This window comes from Grampus griseus (genome assembly GCF_964374135.1).
Source record: "Grampus griseus genome assembly, chromosome: 14".
In the NCBI taxonomy this organism is placed as follows: Eukaryota; Metazoa; Chordata; class Mammalia; order Artiodactyla; family Delphinidae; genus Grampus; species Grampus griseus.
Window position 1 is genome coordinate 76,556,122 of NC_139008.1, and position 24,812 is coordinate 76,580,933.

Sequence of the window (24,812 nt, forward strand, 5' to 3'; positions counted from 1 at the left end):
GCTCAGGAACCAGTGTAGTTTAGCCCAAGCTGTACTCAATGCATTCATTCCTGAATAATTTAATAAGAAACCCTGTCTTCCAGAGACACTGACATGCTTTCCTTAGATTTTCACAAAAGTAATCATCTCTGGTATATGTGTGTGTGTGTTTAATCCCCATTTCTGAATCCCGGGCTTATAAAAAATGTGCCTTTGTTTCCCCAGCAACCATTTTCCAGCATCATTTCCCTGCAGCCATCGATTCCTTTCAGGATGCTGTGAAGTGCTTATCAGAGTTTGCCTGCAATGCTGCTTTCCCTGACACTAGCATGGAAGCCATCCGGCTCATCCGCTTCTGTGGGAAATATGTCTCCGAGAGGCCTCGGGTACGGTTTTCCTCTCTTCACTCATTTGGCCTGTGAGGGGGGAAAGGAGTTGTAGGCAAAAACCCCTTGCTCCTGGCAAAGACCTTTCCAGCTACTCTTTTAGAAACGCATGTTTCCCCTAAACTAGGTGTTTATTTCAGAATGCTGCCATCACAGGGGTTATATCTTTTATGTTATTTTGTACGTATGAAGTTATTTTATTCACACTGAACTTTTATATGGTATTCTACAGATTGTTTTAGTAGATGATAATAGTAGTTTAGCTATGAATTTTGGCAAAGCTGAAGAAGCAAGACATTTCTATTTGAAAGAAAACAAACCTGTCTTTTAGGAAATGACATCATACCACTGTGATGTGGTTGAGAAATCACATTTAAAGATGACCTTTTGGGCTTCCCTGGTGGCGCAGTGGTTGAGAGTCCACCTGCCGATGCAGGGGACATGGGTTCGTGCCCCAGTTCGGGAAGATCCCACATGCCGCGGAGCGGCTAGGCCCGTGAGCCAGGGCTACTGAGCCTGCACGTCCGGAGCCTGTGCTCTGAAACGGGAGAGGCCGCAGCAGTGAGAGGCCCGTGTACCACAAAAAAAAAAACAAAAACAAGATGACCTTTTGTTTACTTCCGAAAATGTTTAGGGTTTTTCTGTTACATCTCACCTTTCTGAAGAGGCCTGCTTGGGACTTCCCTGGCGGTCCAGTGGTTGACACTTCACCTTCTAGTACAGGGTGTGCAGGTTCAGTCCCTGGTTGGGGAGCTAAGATCCCACATGCCTTGCGGTCAAAAATCCAAAACATAAAACGGAAGCAATATTGTAACAAATTCAATAAAGACTTTAAAAATGGTCCACATCAAAAAAAAAAAAACCTTTAAAAAATAAAGAGTCCTGTTTGGTTCAGCTGACTGTCTCAAAACACTGAAATTGGGTGGAAATGAACACAACTAAACTGATGGCCTGTACAGATCTCTTCTTAAGCATTCTTTACAGAAGTGTAAACCCCTAAGATGATATGTCTGGTCCCTACAATGGTTCAGTAAGATGTGATGGTAATGAGAGCTGCTGTTGCTTGAGTACTCACTACATGTCAGGCAACATTCTAGGCATTTTGTGTGTGTAGATTTGTTTAATCCCACATCAGACCTACGAGATGGGTAATTATATCCCTGTTGTACAGGGGAGTTAACCAAAGCAGAGAGAGAAATTGCCTAATGTTAAATAACCAGGGTAGGTTAAAGAAATTCCATTACCACAGACAATACTACTTCAAGAGTGGTTAAGGAACAGAGGGCTCAAGATCCCAGAGATAGGGCAGAAAGTAGGGCTTCCTACTCAGACTGTGGAAAGATTGCCAGCTGCCAGCTGCATGACCTTGGGCGGCTTACTTAATCTCTTAGTGCCTCAGTTAACTCATCTGTATAATGGGACCATTATTTCTACCTGCTTCATGGAATTGTTGTGAGAATTGTTAATCCATGTAATGCACCGTCACAGTTCCTGACCCACAGCAAGCATTTAGTAAATAGTAGCTGCTGCCGCTATTATTTTAAGTAATACGTGTTACACTAACATCCCAGAAAGACCTAAGATATGAATCATCCTGGACATTTTGCTATCACCATTTGACCTTTATTGCTTTTCTTAATGTACCACCTCCTGCCCCCAGGACTCTTGTGGTCAGTCCCACTCAACTTATTCTAAAGCCCACTAAATTCCAAAGATTCATAGGGGAAAACTGCTCATGTGCCCTTGGAACAGGCTTGTCTCTGTCTCCTCAGGATTTCCCATCAGACCCTTGCTGAATGGGTATTTTCAGGAGAGGAAAATGTGCAGGGCTTTAATCTTCATGTAGTTCTGTTTCAGTTCTTTCCTTTCACTTGCTTAGTCTGTCTCTGAGAGGTGATTCTCACTGTAGGTGCTGCAAGAATACACAAGCGACGACATGAATGTGGCTACTGGCGACAGAGTCTGGGTCCGAGGCTGGTTCCCCATCCTCTTCGAGCTCTCCTGCATCATTAACAGATGCAAGCTAGATGTACGGACAAGGTAACCGTGACCTAGGGTGGTGCCCCTTCCTTCCGTCACTGAATGAGCCTCCAGCCCCTGCTCCCCCGGCCCCAGGCTCTCCCACTGTCTTCTCTGCTGTCCTCTTCCCCCACCCGTTCCCTCTTCCATGCTGGCTTTCTTTCCTCCAGAGGGCTCACGGTCATGTTCGAGATCATGAAGAGCTATGGCCATACCTTTGAAAAGCACTGGTGGCAGGACCTGTTCAGAATCGTGTTCAGGATTTTTGACAATATGAAACTCCCCGAGCAGCAGTCGGAGGTGGGTGATGACTAAAGCGCTGCCCTGGGGAGATGGGAGAAGAGCCCCTCCAGCCTTTGTCTGCGTCTGGTGTTGCTTCATCATCCACAGCACACGGAAGTCTTAAATACTGAGCCATTTCGGGTCTGTTTTGAAAATGGAAACATCCTTCCTGGCCTTCTTCTACCAGTATCGAGTAGTGCTAAGAAACTCTCCGCATCCGGGGAAGAGTGAGGGGAAATAAGTCACCACCGTCTGCCTACTTGGCCCTCAGGCATTGGACACGCAGGCACCCCACTGGTCCTCTTATTTTATTTGCTTCATATCAACTTCTGAACAGTTGGTAAAATGTGGAACATCTCTCGTCCCTTTAAAAATCCATTAAAAGGATTTTTAGTGAGGTTACAGCTGGAGATAATGTTGGCAAATATTAGGCCTTTTTTTAAAAGAATGTTTGATACATCTAGGAGTCTTTGTCTAGGGACAAGGGGGTTAGGAAAGGATGTTCTATCCCAAGATTTTTAGATGGGAATGCAACATTTTTACCTTCTTTTAGGAACAATGTTTCCTCCCTCCCCCTGGTATAAAAGTACCATATGCTTAATAAAGAATATTAGGAATATACAGAAAATTCATAATTTTACCATTCCGAAATTAGACTTAATGCTGTGGCAAACTTCCCTCAGTCTTCTACATGGTTCAGATGTGGTTGAGGTTATAGTATACATACAGTTTTCTAATCTTACTTTAAAGTAAAGTTTTCTTCCTTATAAAACAGGAAAACAAAGAAAAAAATTTAAACACCCACAGTTTCAGTCTTCCACTGGTAACCACTGTTACCCCGTCAGATAGTTCTTGTGTGTTTGTATATCTCATACCTTTTTTCTTTTGACAAAAATGGAATCCCACCTCACATACTTTTTAACTTAATACATAAGTATTTTTTCCACAGCTGTAACTTTTCTTCTACCATGTTTTTAAGGACTGCAAAACATTCCTAGTTGTGGATGTTCCATAGTCCATGGAAAATTCTTTGCCGTTTTTCCGTCTTTAAATGGCACTAAAATGAATATTTTTTCCAGCTACATTTGTACTTATTTCTTTATTTGTTTAGGGCAAGTGGCTGACTGTCAGGTTTGGGGCATGCATGTTACTGAGGCTTTTGATACATACTTCTGAGTTGACCAAATACATATGTAGTCGTTTACACTGCTGTCAGCAATGCAGGAGAGTTCGTGTTACTCCACACCCACTCCAGCTCTTCATATTTTAGTTTATTTAATCATCAATATGATAGACCAAGAGTAAAACATTTAAAAGTTTTTTAACTGCTAGCGAGGTTCTGTTTTCCTTCACGTCACTGATCGTTACATTTCTTCTTTCACAAATTGCCTTTTCATATCCTTAGCCCATCTATTGACTTATTCTCTTTTTTTCCTATTGATTTATGAGTTTTTTAGTATAAAAATAATATAGCATATCCTTACATAAATTGCAGATGATTTTGCCCACTTGGTTTTCTTTTTTGTTTTGGGAAATTTTAGCTTTTAAGTAACCCAATCTATTAGTTTTTTACTTTATAGTTTCCACTTTAGAAATCATGCTTAGCAACCTTTCCCTTTTCCTTAATTTATAAATATCTCTATATATTTCCTTTGGTAATTTCATGACATTTTTATTTTTTTTATTTTCAGCTTTCTGAGATATAATTGGCATAAAGCACTGTATAAGTTTGAGGGGTACAGCAAAATGACTCAATTTACATGTATTGTGAAATGATTACCACAGTCAGTTGAGTTAACATCCATTATCCCATGTAGATAGAAAGGAAAAGAGAAAAAAACTTTTCTTTTTCCTTGTGATAAGAACGTTTAGGATCTACTCTCCTAGCAACTCTCAGGTATACCAACACTCAGGCAGTGTTAACTATAGTCATCATGTTATACATTACATCCCCGGGGCTTATTTATCTTATTACTGGAAGTTGGACCTTTTAACCGCCTTCATCCAGTTCCCCTATCCCCATCCCGAACCACAAATCTGATCTTTTTTTCTGAGTTTGGTTTTGGGTGTTTTTTGTTTTTTGTTCTTTGGGTTTGGGGGGTTATTTTTAGATTCCACATATAAGTGAGATCATACAGTCTTTGTCTTTGACTTATTTCACTTAGTGTAATGCCCTCAAGTTCCATCCATGTTATTGCAAATGGCAGGACTTCCTTTTTTATGGCTGAATAGTATTCCATTATGTGTATATCTATCACATTTTCTATGTCCGTTCATCTGTCGATGGACACTTAGGTTGTTGCCATGTCTCAGCTATTGTAAATAATGATGCTGTGAACAGGGGGTTGCATATATTTCTTCAACATAGTGTTTTTGTTTCCTTTAGGCATATACCCAGAAGTAGAATTTGCTGGATCATATGGTAGTTCTATTTTTAATTTTTTGAGGGACCTCCATATTGTTTTCCACAGTGGCTGCACCAATTTACATTCCCACCAACAGTGCACAAGGGTTCCCTTTTCTCCACATTCTCCCCAGCATTTGTTATCTCTTGTCTTTTTGATGATGACCATTCTAATAGGCATGAGATGATATCTCACTGTGGTTTTGATTTGCATTTCTCTGATAATTAGTGATTTTGAGCACCTTGTCTGTTGGCCATTTGTATGTCTTCTTTGGAAAAATGCCTATCTAACATCATTTTTAGTATTTAAATTTTTGGTGTAAGGTGTGAATATTTAGCATAATAAAAATTTTTTGGAAGTATCACTGAATGACTTAATATTCTGTCATACGGATGTACTCAATTTAATTGCCACATTACTGAGCATTAGTTTATGTCTGTGTTTACAGTATATAAATACCAGTGTTGGTAAACATCTTTATTCATAAACCTTCAGCCACAGATCTTTGATTATTTCTTCAGGGTCCATTACTGGAAGTAATGTTATCGCATCAGTGGATGTGAACATTTTAAGACAGTTGCTACCTAGTGCTGAATTGCTTTTCAGAACATTTTGCCAATGATATGTGAGAATGCCCATCTCACCGCAGGGAGAGTGGCTTTTAAACATTATCTTTTAATTGTTTTTCCAGAAATCTGAGTGGATGACAACAACTTGCAATCATGCACTTTATGCGATTTGTGACGTATTTACCCAGTTCTATGAAGCTTTGAATGAAGTTCTTCTCTCTGATGTATTTGCACAGTTGCAGTGGTGTGTAAAACAAGGTACTCTTTATGTGGTTAGGCATCATTTTTCTTGACGTAGTCCTTAACGAGAGATTAATTTTTTCAGTATATAAAAGCATGGATAGAATGCCAAGGAGTACAATGTATAATTTAATTGGTGAAAATGTGTATTTTTAAAATTTAATTAGAAAATAAAAACAGTCTCTCCACCAAGTCAGTTTATAAAGCATTTCTTTTAAGGTGGGATATAGTAAATTTTAAATCTCAGAAGATGTACCTTTGTATATTACTCTTCTTTCTACTTTTGTGTATGTTTGAACTTTTCTAAAATAAAATGTTTTTTAAATGTACTGTGAGAATCAAGATCAACAGCTTCATCAATGGACGTTTTTGGTTTTGAGTACTTACGTGTTTATTTTAGTATGTATTACGAAAAATACCCGCGTAGCACATTAGACCTGGATCCCAGAGATAAATGTGGCTTAGGACAAGGCGTAATTTAGCTAAGTTTTTCCAAGAGTACTCAGTTTTCAAGTAACTGATAAAATAGTTAATAAACAGCAAAAATTGGAAATGTAATGTTTGAGTGACTACGTTTTCAGAAACACTGGTCTAATATTTTCTGTCTTACTTTACCATTTCTCAAACAAGGAGCCAGTTAGTTAAGTAGCAAAATGTTCACCTTCTTCCATCCCTAGCAATATAGCATGATAAATAATTCTGCCTCTTTATAGCCTACTTAAAATTTTACTGTCCGTACCAATGCTTCATTAATTAGAAGCCAACCAGCCCAAACAGTTGCATTGTCTCTACCTCACGATAGGAAGTATCAGCAATCAGGTTGGAATCAAAACAGCATTTGAAGTTCAATGATAGATGTTTTATTTTGCAGATAATGAGCAATTGGCTCGATCAGGTACAAATTGCTTAGAAAATTTAGTAATATCCAATGGAGAGAAATTCAGTTCTGACGTCTGGGACAAAACATGCAATTGTATGTTGGATATTTTCAAAACAACCATCCCACATGTGTAAGTGTTAATGTGATTACTGCTGTTTATTTCTACTTTCAGTGGTTATTTTAAAGCTCTGGGTTGCCCTTCACATTGATTGATTTCCTTCTCTTGCATTCTCTTTAGTTTGCTGACATGGAGACCTGTAGGAATGGAGGAAGATCCATCAGAAAAACATTTGGTAGGATTTTTTTTTCAGTTGTCTTTTCTCTGATCACATATTATAGTAAAAAATTAAGCAGCCCAAAGGGTTTGTGCTTTTCTGATGGGAAGTGAGTAGAAAAGTTTATAAGAGCTAAACACTATGTTCATTAAAATATTTTTTAGAAAGTACAGAAAAGTATTAAGGAAATAAGTCACTTCACTCAATAAAAACCACAAAACACTTCTAGTTTTCTTATTTATGTGACTGAGCACACACAACCCACATGCTTGCAATTTGGGCTCACTTCGTACATAATGTGTTACTTAACACCACTGTGGGCATTTTTCCATGTTCCTTTTTTGGGGGGCCCTGTGCGTGGCATGTGGGAGCTTAGTTCCCTGACCAGGGTTTGAACCCACGCCCACTGCATTGGAAGTGTGGTATCTTTACCACTGGACCCCCAGAGAAGTCCCTCCATATTCTTAAATATTCTCTGAGAACAGCTTCTTCAGTGGCTGCACATTATTGTAATTTATTTAACGAATTTTCCCTTGTTGGACACTCTCGTCAGTTCTGGTGTTTCACTGTTACAAAGATTGCTTTGGTGTCATTATCCTTATTTATTGCCCTCCTACGTAAGGAGCACTTTCCTCTCCACCAATGAAATAGTAGTTTTTATTTTTTGTGTAAGGTCCCATAAAAGAGTTCTAATTCAAGTGTCACTTTAAAATACTTTGTTTTACAAGGGGGTTTGTCTAATTAGCTTCTATTTCCAAGTACCTATAAAGCCATTAGATTTTAAAAGGCATTTGGGATATAGCAACTTAAAAATGAAGCACATTATATAAACATTCTCTGTTTTTTAACTTTCTACTGTCAACTTAAAAAAAAAAAAGCCTAGCTACCGTGCTCATTTATTTTTGAACTTGAGCTCATTAAAAATTTGTCACACTCATCATGAACTCATAGTACGTAGGGAAATGCCGTCTAAGTTGGAATCAGAAAGTGTGAAATTTTAATGGGAGGGAGAAGTAATTGAAATTGGTAATCTTTCCTATGCAACCTCTGAGAAGTGCTACTTCTATACTTCAAGCTGAGCAAGACACAGATTCAAGTTGGGCCAGCAGTGTTAAAACAGGCTCATCTCTGCCCAGGTACTGAATTGTGGACCGAGAAATGAACGTTGTGTTTCTCTCCGGTTTACTTCTAGGATGTGGATCTGGACCACCAGTCTTTAAGCAGCATAGATAAAAATGCCTCTGAGAGAGGCCAGAGCCAACTCTCTAACCCGACCGATGACAGCTGGAAAGCTAGACCGTATGCAAGTAAGGCCACTTTCTTTATTGTTTTTGTATTTATTTATTTATTTTAAATAGGTAACATGTTTACATGATTCAAATATTCAGAAGGTGCAGAAAGGTAAACAGGATATAAGCCTTTCTTCACCCCTGGGCCTCAGTCTGCCCTTCCCTCATGGCAGCCAATGTCACCAGTTCTTATGTACCTTTCTAGAAACATTTTGCTCATGTGCAAGCACATGCATATTCACATACACAAGCATACAATATGTACCTATGTTTATATATGAATTCTCCACTCCTTTTTATACAAATTATAGAATACTGTGCGTTATTCTTTTTTCACTTAATATAGCTTATAGATCATTCAAAATCAGTACCTAAAGTGCTTTCACGCGCTTTTGTACTATTGTGTACATTGCCCCAGCTTGTAGATGTGCTATTATTTGCTTAATTCGGTTCCTACCTGGACGTTTCTGTTATTCCCAGTCTTTTCTGTTATAAACAGTACTGCATTGAATCACCTAATACATGTGTTATTTGTGAGTTTATCTGTATGGTAAATTCCCAGAAAAAAGGATTGCTAGGTTAAAAGAGAAAGTGCATTTGCTATTTTGATAGATAATTCCACACTGCTGCCTATTAAGGTTGTACTTATTTACGTGATCTCTGGGAATACGTAGGTGATATTTGGTATCTTTTGAGTAGTTTTAATTTGCAGTTTTCTAATTATGAGTGAAATTGAGCAGTTTTTCATGTGTTTAAGAACAATTTCTATGAGCTATGTATTCATAATCTTTGTTCATTTTGTATTGATTGTTGTCTTTTTATTGGTTTGGGTGGGAGGGCTCTTTATGTCTTAGATATCCCTTTTCTGGATATGAGTTTCAAATTACTTTTACTAATTTCTCTCTTAATGTTGCTTATGGTGTGTTTCCCTGTCTGTCATTTAAACAAATAGGTTTCACAGTTGCTCTCAGCCAGGCACAGCACTGTGTGTCCCATGTGTGTGCTCTCACGTGATCCTTATGCTTGCCCTTTGAGGCGGTACTGTTTTACATTTGAGTGAACTGGGCCTTAGATGACATGACTTGCCAATATGTAGTAGAGTTGGGATTCAGACCCTTTTGGCTGACTGAGAAATTGGAACTTCTCAGGTGTTAGTCTGGTCTTCTTAAAGTTGTGGTCCCCATTATTTTTCTTCATAGCAGTTTCAGCCTCTTCTCAACGTGCCAGTTTGTAGGTGTTCACACTGACATTAAACTTCTGAAGCAGCACATTAGGCAAAGCCCGGTGTGGTCACTGTTATCTTTTGAAGGCACAAAAAATATGGAATCCATTCAGGAGGTGCCATGTTGGAGACTGACGGGCTGCTCCTCTGTGTCTGCAGCATAGCCAGTGTCTCTCCAGTGTCCAGGGAGAGAAGCTGTTTCCTCATCAGCCCCAGATAAAGGGGTTGGCTTGTGTGGGAGGGGCAAGTGGACATTTCTTTAAATGGAACCACTGAGTGCAGCAAGATGTTTATGCTCTAAGAGATGCCTGGGGCTTGAGACCCCTGCCATTCCTCCAAGGAACAGTGCTTTGTTTCTCCCAGGCTCCCATCTCAGCCTCCCTTCTGGGCATGAGCTCAGTGAATAGAGCAGCAGGCAGAATCTCTTACACCACTTGTATTGTTTTTTTTCTTTTTCTTTTTGGTCCAAGATGGTGTCATTGAATTGGCATATGTTAAATGTAAATCTGTTGCAATTCCACTCTATACTTTTTCAATTAAAACTAATTCTGGGGACTTCCTGGTGGTCCAATGGTTAAGACTCTAACTGTCCACTGCAGGGGCCCTGGGTTCAGCCCCTGGTAGGGGAACTAAGATCCCACATGCCCTACGGTGTGGCCAAAAAAAAAAAAACTAATTCTGCATGGAGAATTTTTATATGCATATATATAATTTCACAGTCGCTTTCAAAAGCTTGAAGATGACCCAACTCCTTGTTTTTATTTAATGTTTATTTAATATTTTCAACATTCTGATTCTTTAACAAGTTGAAAAGGAAGCTCTACTTTTACTGTAGTCAAATCAGCCAACTTTGTAAGTGCCAGACATGGGCTGTCCCTGAGCCCAGGGATTGAGAAGATGAGACATTAGTCAGAGTCTAATCAGTAGGCAGAAACCACACTGATAATTTGAACAGGGAAAATTCTACATAAAGAATTGTTTCAAAAAAATGAAAATAAAAAAATAAATTTTAAAAAATTAAAAAAAAAAAGAAGAATTGTTAACTAGTCAAAGAGGGCTAACCACTGAAAGAAGTAGGAGAAGACTGAGGGATATGGAAGCAGAAAATGTGGGAAGCGGCTACTACTTCCAGGGCAGACAGAAAGTGATCCAGGAACTAAGAGCTTAAATAAGCCACACCCTCCTCCCCCGCCCCCCACCCCGCTCCTCAAGACTGAGATTCAGCCCTTTGGAGAGTCGGCTCCCGGCTACCACAGGAACCTGTAGCCTCCTGTGGATAGAACACAGTCCAGAGCTGGTCTGTAGGAGTGACCCTTCAGGCAGCAGAAAAACGTGCCAGAAGACATGGGACCTGCATCGCTGACTCCCTCCCCGTCTTCAGGTCTTTGCTCAGGGAGCTCATTTTCAGAGAGAACCTTTCCTGACCAGCTTGTTTAAACTTGCATCCCCACCTTGAGACCATCCCTACCATATCCCCATCCCTGCCTGATGTCCTCGTTGTTTAACGTACTACATCTTAACTTATGTAGCTTGTTTACTGTCTGTCTCTGCCACGGGAACAGGGATTTTTGTCCAGCTTATTCACTGTTTATGCCACAGCATCAAGAACCATGCCTGGCACATAGTCAGAGCTCAGTGAATTCAGTACTGGCTGAATCATTATTAGGGTTAATCTTTATCATCTAATATAGATCAGAAACTGTTTGCCAGCCTCCTCATCAAGTGCGTGGTCCAGTTGGAATTGATACAGACCATTGACAACATTGTGTTCTACCCTGCAACGAGCAAAAAGGAAGATGCAGAGCACATGGTTGCTGCCCAGGTGAGAGTGGCCTGAAGAAGGGCATCTGACGGGAGGTTGTTCAGATGCAGTGGTGTGCTGGAGCCTGGTGAGACTGGCTTGCAAGAGCCCAGCATGCTCATTCCTCCCAGGCCCACATTCAGTGACAGGGTACTAGTAACTTAAAATTGGCCACGATGGGAGTATTTACACCACTGAAATCACCGAATGCTAAAAATCAGGCATTGTCTCCCCCCACCCTCACCGAGAGCCAGTTTACCAGCATACTACTACTCAGACTCCACCCCCCACCTTGGTGCTTCGAAAAAAATGTGTTATTAATCACAGGGACTATTCCTTATAATTGATATACAGTTTAACCATGAATCACTGGGAGGGAAAATATGTGGATAAAGGTACCAATTTTTCCTTCAGGAAGTGCACTTTTTTGTTTTCTATGTGCAACCTTTTATATATACGGTTTGCTTGGAAACAGAATTTGGTGTCCAAAAGTTGGACAGTAACCTTACACCATGGGTTGCAAACTTAAGTGCTTCAGGGGCTGGGAGATGCTGTGAGTGCGAGCGGCAGGCTGGGTGGAACAATGGGAACCACCGAGCTTGAGGCCCGCCAGAGCCCAGCCACCTCCAGCTCCAGGGGCAAGTTGCTGTCAGGTGGCTCAATCTGGGATGGTCTTCCAGTTTTTCAAGAGGAGTCAGAAATCAAGATTTTTCTCATATAGGGCATCTCTTGTTTATTAAATACTATAATTATTGATCAACAAAAATACATCTGTTGGCCAGATCCAGCACAAAGGCTGTCCTTATTTGGTTTTTGGTTTTATTTTTTAAGTATACAACTCAGTGGTTTTAGTATATTCACAGAGTTGTGCAAATATCCCCACTGTCTAATTCCAGAATATTTTTTTAACATCTTTATTAGAGTATAATTGCTTTACATTGTTGTGTCAGTTGCTGCTGTATAACAAAATGAATCAGCTGTACGTATACATATATACGTATATCCCCATATCCCCTCCCTCTTGCATCTCCCTCCCACCCTCCCTATCCCACCCCTCTAGGTGGTCAGAAAGCACTGAGCTGATCTTCCTTTGCTATGCGGCTGATTCCCACTAGCTATCTATTTTACATTTGGTAGTGTATATATGTCCATGCCACTCTCTCACTTCGTCTCAGCTTACCTTTCCCCCTCCCCATGTCCTCAAGTCCATTCTCTATGTCTGCACCAGAATATTTTTACCACTGCAAAAGGGAACGCCCTAACCATCAGTGTCACTCCCCACTCCCTCCTTGCCCCAGCCCTAGCAACCATTAATCTATTTTCTGTCTCTATGGATTTGTCTGATTCCGGATATTTCATATTACTGGAATCATGTAATATGTGAGCTTTTGTGCCTGGCCTCTTAGCATAATGTTTTCCAGGTTCATCCGTATTGTGGCATGTATCAGTACTTCATTTTTATATATGGCTGAATAATATTCCATTGTATGGCTGTACCACATTTTGTTTATCCATTCATCAGTTGATGGACATTTAGGTTGTGTCCATTGTCTGGCTATTATGAATAATGCTGCAGTGAACATTTTTATACAAATTTTAATGTGCATATAAGTTTTTAATTCTCTTGAGTATATACCTAGGAGTGGAATTGCTGGGTCATATGGTAACTCAGTGTTTACCTTTTTTGAGGAATTGCCAGACTGTTTTCGAGAGCAGCTAGACTATTTTACGTTCCCATCAGCAATGTATGAAGGTTCCAATTTCTTCACATCCTCACCAGTGGTTGTTATTGTCTTTTTTTTTTTAAATTATTATAACCATCCCAGTGTGTGTGAAGTAATATCTCTTTGTGGTTTTGATTTCCATTTCCCTAATGACTAATGATGTAGAGCATCTTTTGTGCTTGTTGGCCATTTGTATATCTTTGGAGAAATGTCTATTCAAATCCTTTGCCCAGTTTTAAGTTGGGTTCTTTCTATCTTTCTATCATTGAATTGTAAGAGTTGTTTTTTTTTTGTGGTACGCGGGCCTCTCACTCCCGTGGCCTCTCCCGTTGCGGAGCACAGGCTCCGGACGCACAGGCTCAGCGGCCATGGCTCATGGGCCCAGCCGCTCCGCGGCATGTGGGATCCTCCCGGACCGGGGCACGAACCTGTGTCCCCTGCATCGGCAGGCGGACTCTCAACCACTGCGCCACCAGGGAAGCCCAAGAGTTTTTATGTATTCTAGTTATTAGTCTCTTATCAGATAGATGTATGATTTGACCTATTTTCTCCCATTTTGTACATTGTCTTTTCAATTTCTTGATGGTGTCCTTTGAAGCACAAAAGTTTTTAATTTTGATAAAGTCCAAGTTACTGTTTTTTCTTTAGTTACTTGTACTTTTAAAGTTATTTCTAAGAAAGCATTGCCTAATTCAAGGTCACAAAGATTTAGGCCTACATTTTCTTTTAAGAGTTTCATAATTTTAGCTCTTATTATTTAGGTCTTTGATCCATTTTTGAGTTTATTTATGTATATGATGGGAGATAGGGGGTCTCCCTTCATTCTTTTGCATGTAGATGTTTAATTATCCCAGCACCATTTGATGTAAAGATGTTTTTTCCCCACTGAATTGTTCTGATAGCCATGTTGGAAATCTCTTGACCATAAATATGAGGATTTATTTCTGGATGCTCAGTACTGTTCCACTGATCTATATGTCTCTCTTTATGCCAGTACCACACTGTCTTGATTACTGTAGTTTTGTAGTAAGTTTTGAAATAGGGAAGTATGAGTCTTCCAACTTTGTGCTTCTTTTTTCAAGACTATTTTGGCTATTCCATGTCATTTACATCTCCATATGAATTTTAGGATCAGCTTGTCAATTCCTGCAAAGATGTCAGCTGGAATTTTGATAAGGATTACATTGAATTTATAGATCAATTTGGGGAGTATTGCAAACTCTGCCCTTTTGTAACCTCTGGCTTCTAGGGAGGGTTGTGGTCTATTCCTAGAGGGCTCAACAAATATAAAATCCTTAATTATGGGGGCTTCCCTGGTGGCGCAGTGGTTGAGAGTCCGCCTGCCGTTGCAGGGGACGCGGGTTCGTGCCCCGGTCCGGGAGGATCCCACATGCCGCGGAGCGGCTGGGCCCGTGAGCCGTGGCCACTGAGCCTGCGCGTCCGGAGCCTGTGCTCCGCAACGGGAGAGGCCACAACAGTGAGAGGCCCGCGTACCGCAAAAAAAAAAAAAAAAAAAAAAATCCTTAATTATATCTAATAATCCCTAATTATTTTAGAGAACATGTTCAATAAAAATTTCTAGCATTCCATACCTATTTCTATGGTTTTTCCCTTCACATTTGAAAACACAGTTGTCAATCTTATTAAAGTTCATTAATCACGTGATGAGGCTAAAGGTGCCACTTGGGCTTTGCTTAACAATTTCTTTCTTTCAGTGAGTATGTTTTGAGACTCACACCTTCTATCACGTGCACTACAGTTTGATTTTCTCATTTTCCAATTTCTTTATAAAATAAAAAGAGGACAGTGCAATCCTGTAGTGAAATAATTGGAGAAGTACACACTCCTGTTCATGCAATGAAGGCAGTACTGACAAATCTGAAACTCTGGCCAGCAAAGCCTGCCGTCATGCAAGAGCTCAGCATATTCTTTCACTAGCCAGTGAGCAGAGTCTAAATGGAAAACATTTCCGGGTATTGAGGAATGAAGTGTACCTTATAGAGAGGAGGACTTCTGGAGAGTTATGATGATCTCTGTCTGATACCACAGTGTCCAAAACCATTCCATCTTCTTTACTTAGCTCTCTTATCCTCCCCTCTCTAGCAAGACACGCTGGATGCAGATATCCATATAGAGACAGAGGACCAGGGCATGTATAAGTGCATGTCTTCCCAGCACCTCTTCAAGCTCTTAGACTGCTTGCAGGAGTCCCATTCATTCTCAAAGGCCTTCAACTCCAATTACGAGCAACGGACTGTCCTATGGCGAGCAGGTAAGGGAGGAAGCACAGCAGATGAGACAGGTCACTGTCCTAAAACATTAAAGCCTTTGGAAAATTCCTGGCATGGTACACACAGCTGGAATAACTTACCAGATATTTCATGCTTGAGGGAGAGAGAAGGGAAATTTCATCCTAGTACCAGGAATATTGTCTGGCACACGGGAGACTCTCAGTAAGTATTTGATGGAAAAATGAATTGGGAGAGTTTAATTGATCTAGCAAGGGCAAGAAATTTTACATTAGGTTAAGATTGTACAGTTGGGGACTTCCCTGGTGGTCCAGTGGCTAAGCCTCCGCACTCCCAATGCAGGGGGCCCGGGTTCAATCCCTGGTTGGGGAACTAGATCCCACATGCATGCCGCAACTAAGAGTCTGCATGCCACAACTAAGAAGCCCGCATGCCACAACTAAAAGATTCCACATGCCTCAACTAAGACCCGGCGCAGCCTAAATAAATGTATGTAAAATTAAGTATGATGATGTAAAAAGTGTGGTCATCTAGGAGCAACAAAAGCATTCATACATTTTTTTGAGGCTTTTAGGGGTTTTCTCTCCCACCTGTACAAATAAATATGTAAGTCCTGGAAGTGAGTGATATGTGTGTGCGTGTAGACACACATGTATGTGCAGGGGTGATGGTAGGAGTCTCATTTTGTGAACTGTGTACAAAAGTGATACTTTATATAATTCTTGTATTGTTACCAATTACTTGAATTTTCCACCCAAATGCCTGTTTTAATCCATAATTTTAAAATGTCATTTTTCTCTATATCTTTAAACTATCTAGGTATTTTATGTCTTTGCCTATAATAAGATTTTGCTTAGGGACTTCCCTGGTGGTCCAGTGGTTAGGACTCTGCACTTCTGCTGCAGGGGGCACAGGCTCGATCCCTGGTCAGGGAACTAAGATCCCACATGCTGCATGGCACGGCCAAAAAAAAAAGATTTTGCTTATAAGAGTGGTTTACACATCTCTGTGGCAGATTGGTATTGCTTTGTTTAAGAAAACTGTTCTTCAGGGATGAGATACAGAGGAAAGGATACTTATGGAAGATTGTTCTGGCTGATGTGTGTGGGATGGATTGGCAGAGGGAGAAGAGATGACAGAGACGCACTGAGGAGCTATTTCAGGAGCTGCTGTGCAGTTTTCATCTAGGGCAGTGGTCCTTATTTTCAAATGATAAAATGCTCTAATGGAGGGTCTAATTTGGAAGGCTAGAAAAATAAAATAATTATCATGTTGGTTCTCAAAACAAAAACAAAACGTGTTCTTATATGTGGTTTGTGAAAAAAATCTAGCAAGTCAGAGACATTCTAGAATTCTTAAAAGCTGTTACACTTGAGAAGATGAAATGAATGGCTTCACCAGCCAGTGAGCAGAGTCTAAATGGAGAACAACTCAGGGTGTTGAGCAAAGTGTGTCTTGTGGGGAGGATGAGATGTCAGGGCTGCCTCGTCTGGTATCACAATTGAGCCGTATTAAAAATGTGAGATCTTTCAGTATTTCCTAAAGTAACTCAATTAGTTTCCCACGTGATTTCTCAGCATTACCCTGGAAGTGTGCACTATTTATACGACTATATCTGATCTCCAGGTTTTAAGGGCAAGTCTAAACCCAACCTTCTAAAACAAGAAACCAGCAGCCTGGCCTGTTGTTTGAGGATCCTGTTTCGAATGTATGTCGATGAGAACCGCAGGGATTCCTGGGAAGAAATACAGCAGCGACTTTTAACGTAAGAATGATTTCTGATTAAATTTCTTACCTGTAATACACAGATGCTTCATAACAATACTGTGATTTGAAAAGAGTAGGAGAAAAATACCTATATGCTGACACCCTCACCAACTGTTTTCCTTTTTGTCTTTTCATCCTATCTGGTTCTTCTATTTCACTTTTCTTAATGCCCTGAAGAGGGCAGGGCCTCATTTCTTCCATTCAACGTTGTTTAAAGCACAGAAACATAGGCAGGGAAAAGTGCTCTGAGCTCAGAGTCATCCAGCCTGGATTGAAGTCCTGACTGGGTCCTCTTTAGAGCACTGTCAGCTCTAACATCCCACCATTCCTTCTTCCCCAGAGGAACATATTAGAATCGTGTGGGTACCAGGATGTACTTACTTTGTGTGGAAATGCAGCAGTGGGCCGGCAGTGGATGGCATTGAGAGAGCCCCCTGCAAAGAACTAGATCTTTGCCACCCAGTGTCTTGGGCAACTGTGAGCAAGATGCTGTGTCTAAGCCCCCTTTCGCTCCTTTAAGATTTGAAAACATTAACATGCAGTGCTGGCAAACACGAGATAAAGACACTCACTCTCCAATTTCTGGAAATCAGGGGGCATTTTATATATATCAAGAGCCTTAAAGGGTTCAGTCTCTTTCTTTGACTCAGTAATCCACTGTTAGGGAATCAGCATTCCCACACAGAACATTCATTGCAGACTTACTTATAAAGAGAAAACACTTAAAGCAACTCAGCTGTGGAATGGATAACTGCATTGTGGTATATCCTATGATAGAATATTATGCAGCCTTTAAAAATGAAGTTTTGGGGAGTTGCCTGGTGGCCTAGTGGTTAGGATTCCGGGCTTTCACTGCCGTGGCCCAGGTTCAATCCCTGGTCAGGGAACTGAGTTCCCACAAGCTGCACAGCGTGGCCCCCCAAAAATAAAACTTTTTTTAAAATGAAGTCTTTTAAAAATAATTTTCCTTGATGTGGGAACATGCTCATAATACAAGTTTCACCACAAAAAAGCAGGATGTAAAACCATATATACTTGTGGTTTTTCAGTAATGTTTTTTAAAAATCACAGACAAAAAAACTGGAATATTTCCTATTCCAGAATATTGTTATGTGTCTCTTAGGATGACGGAATTATGGGAATTTTTTTCTCTTCTATAATTTTTTGCACTTTTCAGTCGTCTTGCGATGAGAATATATGACAAGTCATAAACTGAAAAATGAATTAATTAAAGAGGACATCAGCAGCTCATTTCAATTTACATCAAGCCCAAAAGAGAACTACCTACATAGTCTCATAAAGTTTCTCTAAAGGAGATACATAAATGTTTTTAGCACAACATGTTTTAAAAATAGCCGTTGTGTGCGATGTGGGAAAAGAAAGACAGTTCATGGTTAACTGTGGGTAACAGGCTCTTGTGCTGATTGTGCTGCAAACCCTGATTGAGCCACGTGCCAGGCCTGCACTGGACTAACGTTTAATGTACTTGCTTCATTTCATCTTCACAGCAGCCCCTTGAGTTTGGTACAGTTATTTATTCCCATTTTACAGCTGAGCAAACTGAGGCTCAGGATTTGTTCAAGATGGCACAGCCAGAGCAGGTGTTCACTAAATACTCATTGCAAGAATAAAGAGTGCTTGGGACTTCCCTGACGGTCCAGTGGTTAAGACTCCATGCTTCCAGCATGGGCCATGGGATCAGTCCCTGGTTGGGGAACTAAGATCCCACATGCTGCACAGCGCAGCCAAAAGATTTTTAAAAAATAAATGAATAATAAAAGAATAAAGAGTTCTTCACTCTAGTGAAATGTGAGATGTTCCTCTTTTATTTGACATCGCCCCCCGCAACCCCCCTCTGATTCTTCTAGTGTGTGCAGCGAGGCGCTGGCCTATTTCATCACGGTGAACTCTGAAAGCCATCGGGAGGCGTGGACAAGTCTCCTGTTGTTACTTCTAACAAAAACCCTCAAAATAAACGATGAAAAGGTATAAACAAGTAATGTCTTCACAGGGATTTGGGTTGGCTTTTCATTGAGACTTTGAAGTAACTACTTTCCTCATTCTTCCAAGGATGGTTACGTAACTAGCACCATTCTAGATGCATCAGAGAGAAGTTAATTAATTACAAACAATGGGCGCCTGGGGTTATTGGGGCTTTTTCTCTCAAAGAGCCTCAGCGGAGAAAGGCTGAAGTTGAAGCCAGGCAGGTTGCTGTTAAACAGCTACCGTGATTTTCAGTGTGGCTTTGTTGGAAGGGAGGGTTGAGATTGTGAAACACTGGTTTAGAACTGGAGACTTGATTTACTAAAATGAAAGTTGACTTTGGTAGCAAGGTTGTCCCCAAATAGTTTGTGTTAGGAGTTAAATATAATTAAAAGAAGTTTTAATTTACAAACTTTTTGCACTTACTTTCTAATAACCAGAAAAAACACCAATATTATTTGCAAGAAGTTCCAGGGTGAGATGAATACTTTTGAAAAACTAGTGCCAAAAAATAGTTCCATGTCTAATTTTCTCTCTCTCTGTTTCTCCCACCTCAAGTTTAAAGCACATGCTTCAATGTACTACCCCTACTTGTGTGAAATTATGCAGTTTGACCTGATTCCTGAGCTCCGAGCAGTTCTGCGGAAGTTCTTCCTAAGGATAGGTGTTGTGTATAAGATATGGATTCCAGAAGAGCCATCCCAGGTACCAGGGACCCCATCACCAGTATGGTAGCCCTGGCCCCTCCGGGCCACTGCTGCAGCTCTGCAGCACTGTCACCTCGCCGCCTCTGCCTGGCACATCTCGGGAAGGGTCAGACCGTAGAAAGTCGGCATCCTGGAGCTCAGCGTGGCCTGGATAAAGATGGTTCCATCAGAGTCCCCGACTGAGGCGTTGTGGTGTTTCCCTAAACAGTTGCGCACCCAGTTAACACAGTAGGTGGGGAGTCTGTCTCATCTCTGTCATTCCACTTTACCAGTTGAACTGCCTGTCACATCTGTCATTGCACTTGCCGTCATTCTCAAGCAAAGTCCCACGATTGGCTGTAGATGTTCTGTCAGAGGAAGTCGCTCTCCTTGAAGATACTGAGCATAGCTGTATAGGTTCGTGATTATTAGAGAGTATGTTAATAAAATTTCTTGTAACGGCTAAGTGCCACCTAAAATATGCTGGGATGTTTTGTTGTTTGAGTGTGCTAGAGAAGTTTGAGTGTTTTTGTCAGTTGTGAGTCAACTGTAGTTATATTAGTTTGGGGAAAGGTAGGGGGAAAAGGGTTGGGTTTTTTGGTTTTTTCTGTTTCGTTTGTTAACGTCTGGGTGATTTTTAAAGCATTTGACAAAAAAGATATTACTGAGGATTTGATTGAAGGCAGAGTTTAGTAATTAAGTTAGAATTAAGAGCTTGCAAGTTTTAAAAAACAAATGTAGTGCCTCCTGGCTCTCCCTGTTTTAGTAACTGGGGGAGAAAAAGTCTATAGGAAAAAGTCAACAATTGAATGAAGATGATTAGTCTTCAATGAAGTAAGTATTTGTGGAGGGGTATTAAAATTTCCAGAATACATTGTCCATCTAATATATGAAGCAGTAACAAAGTGAAGTAGTAATTTAAGAGAATTAATTTATACCTGAGTAACCCTTTCCTTTGTACCTCGGGATAGTGAGTGTACCAGTGACTAGTGTCCCTGCTTGGGCACAGTCCCCACGCAAGGTCCCTCCAGAGAGAGGGGCTGGGGGCTCTGCGTGAGAAGGGTGGCTCCTGTGAGCCTCCCCCAGCCACGTGTCATGGGTTGAACCCGAGCAGACCTGTGCTGTTGTGGGCCAGCACAGCTGACCATGACCTTGGCAGGAGATGGCCTGTGTTCAGTGCTTCCATTAATTTGAACCAAGGAGCTGAATTCTTTGGAAGGGTTAGATTCTGGGGTCCCTATCACGTTAATGACGGTGCAATACTCTCAGCTGCAGGAGAACTGAATTCTGGTGCAGCTTGTGTAAAAGCTGGCGGTCTAGGAATACCGCCCGAAGCCTGCAAGCAGTAGATTTGGGAGCTGAATTTTATTCTGAGTCAGTGAGAAAGAACACAGGCTTCATCTCTGGCCTCTCATCCCCTGCTCACCGAGAGCAGCACTCAGCGTTAGAAGCGTTGCCGAGTTATTAACGCGTGGAGACTGCTCCCTACGCCCTGTAGTCCTGTAAATTGGGTTGTATTGATGTCAACTCTGGTGCCTTAGAAGTTAGTAAGTTGGGAACCTATCTAAACAATCGGATAGTTTTTCTTTAGAGAGAAGGATTTCTGGTGCTTTTGTTTACTAAGAGACCGATTTCTTACATTTTTTGTGTTCTAACGGCCTTGAGCGATGTTTGGTTTTGGCCAACTGTAGTACTCTGTCTACTTTCTTCTTTCCTCAAAAGTGTTTTAATTTCTCTACCAAAGAAAAAAAAGAGCAGGTTTAGGTTTTTACCTTATTTACATACATGAGAGAAGAGGGGCTACGGAATTTAGCAGGAAAGGACCTGCTAAATATTTTACTGTGAATGGAAAAGGTTAGCACGTTTGACATCCTGGTCCTGGAATCCGTTACATCTTTACCCTGAAGCATGGACCCCACACGCTGAGACGTCCTCACTGGTACTGTGGTGGTCATAGCCTCCGCAAGTCAGCCGTCTCCATTGACATTTGCACTAAAGGTATAAAGGTGGAGCATGCGGGTTTGTTCATACTTACATTTTCTGTCCAGCTGCGTCCCTAGGTGGAGATTTTTCCTTTCCTTTTGAGGTTCTCATGTGACGTTTTCTTCACCGAATGTGACTGCAAGACTTCGCCCGTGTGTTCCTGCCTTCTCTTTCATTTTTGCCCCCTCTCGCAGAGTAGGAAATGTGTAAGCACGTTTTGTCACTTCCCGAAACATTCAGGTTTGAACTTCTTTTCAGCTGTGTTTTTTAAAAGATTCTATATTCTGAATAAGGCATTTGAATTGTACCAGCATAGACCTTTTAGAGACTGGATGTAAAACCATTTAGGGTGATTTTTCTTGTCGGTACAGAGGAAATCCCTTACTTCAGTAGTAAGTCATTCAACCTAAGTTCTCTTTTGTGATGAATCTATTCTAGCTCACGGTGAACGTGGCTTGTGCCACTCACACGCCAGTGAAAGGGGTGTGGTGACCCTGCAGCACTGGGCCAGGGGCCATTCATTCACAGGGTTATGGAGAAGAGCGACACATTTCCAAGGCCTTATTTCTTTCTCAGCATGCTTTAAGTGTTGATTTTTTGTGCTGAGTCTCTGGAGAAGTTTTCGTTTGTTACAGCACTGCTGCTTTGAGCAGTTTTGTTTTTCTTTGTTGTCCTTTAGGGAGATCACCAGCTTTGGCATCTTAACAACAAACGGTGGATGGGAAATTTTATTTCTAATATGCATCTTTACACCTCAAATACACCTTTTCCCTGTTACTCCTCACATACAAGCAAAGAACACACATAGTGGAAATTGTATAATAATATCTGGAAACAACATTTTCCTCTGAGAGGTGACTTTTGTACAAAATGCAAAAAAAAAAAAAAAAACCCTAAACTTTCTCGTCATTCTTTTGTGATTATGGCTATACATTTAGTAGTCTTTATAGTTATTAAAGGAACCTGCTGACAAATGCAAGTATGGCCATCTCATTCAGACGTTTGTTGTTATGATGCAAATGGGTATTGGTTTAAATAGAAGCTGGATCCTTAATACTGCATTTTCTGAATTCTGTTTTAGTATTTGTGTTAAAGTAGATATAGCTTGAACTCATATGAAATCTTGGAATTTTGCTATTGGCAGCTTTGTAGTTTGGGAAACAAAGAAACCAAAGCTGAATATTTAAAAGAATGACTATATATGGAAATCCTTGCTCTCAAAAAAAGACACTCATCAAAAGTGTAGTTTTTCTCAGTGTTCTAATTTTTAAAAAATTTTATCTGCATATTTGCATCAAATATTTCTTTATGTGCAAATGTATGTTTTACCTCCATAAAAATGCCTAAAAGTTAGTTAATAGCTTCTTTTGTTTAATCTATACACGATGATTAAGTGCATTTAATATTGGTAATTTAATGAAAAGCATTCCTTGCCCAATGGATGTATACATTTTTGAAAGAATAAGCAGAATTATATAATACGAAATGCTATGTAAAGTTTTCTATGTAAAAATATTATGTATAATACTGTTAAAATAAATATCCCATGCTTTAATCAGGTGGTAAATCAATAAAGTTTTAAAAAGTAAAGCTGCTTTTAATGTAGTATATCCCACTACTGGGCATATACCCAGAGAAAACCATAATTCAAAAAGACATATGCACCCCAGTGTTCATTGCAGCAGCTATTTACAGTAGCCAGGATGTGGAAGCAACCTAAATGTCCATCAACAGAGGAATGGATAAAGAAGATGTGGTACATATATACAATAGAATATTACTCAGCCATAAAAAGGAACGAAATTGGGTCATTTGTAGAGACATGGATGGACCTAGAGACTGTCATATACAGAATGAAGTAAGTCAGAAAGAGAAAAACAAATATCGTATATTAATGCATATATGTGGAATCTGAAAAAATTGGCATAGACAATCTTATTTACAAAGCAGAAATAGAGACACAGATGTAGAGAACAAACATATGGATACCGAGGGGGAAAGTGGGGTGGTGGGATGAACTGGGAGATTGGAATTTACATATATACACTATTGATACTATATATAAAATAGATAACTAATGAGAACCTGTTGTATAGCACAGGAACTCTACTCAGTGCTCTGTGGGGACCTAAATGAGAAGGAAATCCAAAAAGGAAGAGCTCTTTGTGTAGAAGGATTTGTGCTAACTTTCTGCCCTTTCGGGGTATTAGCACTGAGCAGGCTATCAATGTCATTCATTCATTAACATTAATGATGTTAATTAACATCATTTTTTAATTTATTTACTTATTTTTGGCTGCGTTGGGTCGTTGGGTCTCTGTTGCTGTGCGCGGGCTTTCTCTAGTTGCGGCGAGCGGGGGCTACTCTTCGTTGCGGTGCACAGGCTTCTCATTGCAGTGGTTTCTCTTGTTGTGGAGCATGGGCTCTAGGTACACAGGCTTCAGTAGCTGTGGCACGCAGGTTCAGTAGTTGTGGCTCACGGGCTCTAGAGCGCAGGCTCAGTAGCTGTGGCGCACGGGCTTAGTTGCTCCGCGGCATGTGGGATCTTCCTGGACCAGGGCTCGAACCCGTATCCCCTGCATTGGCGGGTGGATTCTTAACCACTGCGCCACCAGGGAAATCCCAACATCATTAACATTTATCGATGTTTACAGCACTCCAGACACCTTACTAAGTGCTTTGCCTACAGGAAGTCCTTTAAACCTCACCACAACCATATGATGAAGGTCGCGGCATTAGATGAAGACACTGAGGCCCAAGAGGCCCACCGAGGCGGGGAATCACACCGTTGGGAAGTGGCAGAGCTGGGATTCTGACCCAGACTCTGTCTTCAGAGTACACACACACCAACCACACTGCATCTCACTGCGCCGGTTGATGTGGTGGATGAGATGGGAAACCCAGCAGGGCGTCCAGCAGAACACAGTCCTGGTCTCTGAGGAGCTGATGTTCCAAGGCCTCTGTTTGTAAGTTTAACTGCTTGGATATTACAAACACCTGAGTTAGAAACAATCATCAGATTTCTTACACTACCTTGGTAGGGCTATACCCTCAGAGCCTTTCCAGACTAGCA

The 24,812-nt window shown here is 40.8% G+C and overlaps 1 protein-coding gene across 1 annotated transcript in view; it reads left to right on the forward strand.

Annotated features, from left to right (window-relative positions):
• The window catches only part of ARFGEF2 (ARF guanine nucleotide exchange factor 2), a 99,044-nt gene extending 75,751 nt beyond the window's left edge, over positions 1 to 23,293 (forward strand). The window contains exons 28-39 of the mRNA XM_082669799.1: positions 205 to 365; positions 2,275 to 2,405; positions 2,555 to 2,684; positions 5,763 to 5,898; positions 6,752 to 6,890; positions 6,999 to 7,053; positions 8,228 to 8,342; positions 11,238 to 11,368; positions 15,175 to 15,343; positions 16,947 to 17,085; positions 18,956 to 19,073; positions 19,629 to 23,293. Of these exons, the coding sequence (XP_082525925.1) occupies positions 205 to 365; positions 2,275 to 2,405; positions 2,555 to 2,684; positions 5,763 to 5,898; positions 6,752 to 6,890; positions 6,999 to 7,053; positions 8,228 to 8,342; positions 11,238 to 11,368; positions 15,175 to 15,343; positions 16,947 to 17,085; positions 18,956 to 19,073; positions 19,629 to 19,805 (1,601 nt within the window). The 3' untranslated portion in view covers positions 19,806 to 23,293. The remainder of the gene's footprint in view (positions 1 to 204; positions 366 to 2,274; positions 2,406 to 2,554; positions 2,685 to 5,762; positions 5,899 to 6,751; positions 6,891 to 6,998; positions 7,054 to 8,227; positions 8,343 to 11,237; positions 11,369 to 15,174; positions 15,344 to 16,946; positions 17,086 to 18,955; positions 19,074 to 19,628) is intronic.
• The last annotated feature ends 1,519 nt before the right edge of the window (positions 23,294 to 24,812 follow it).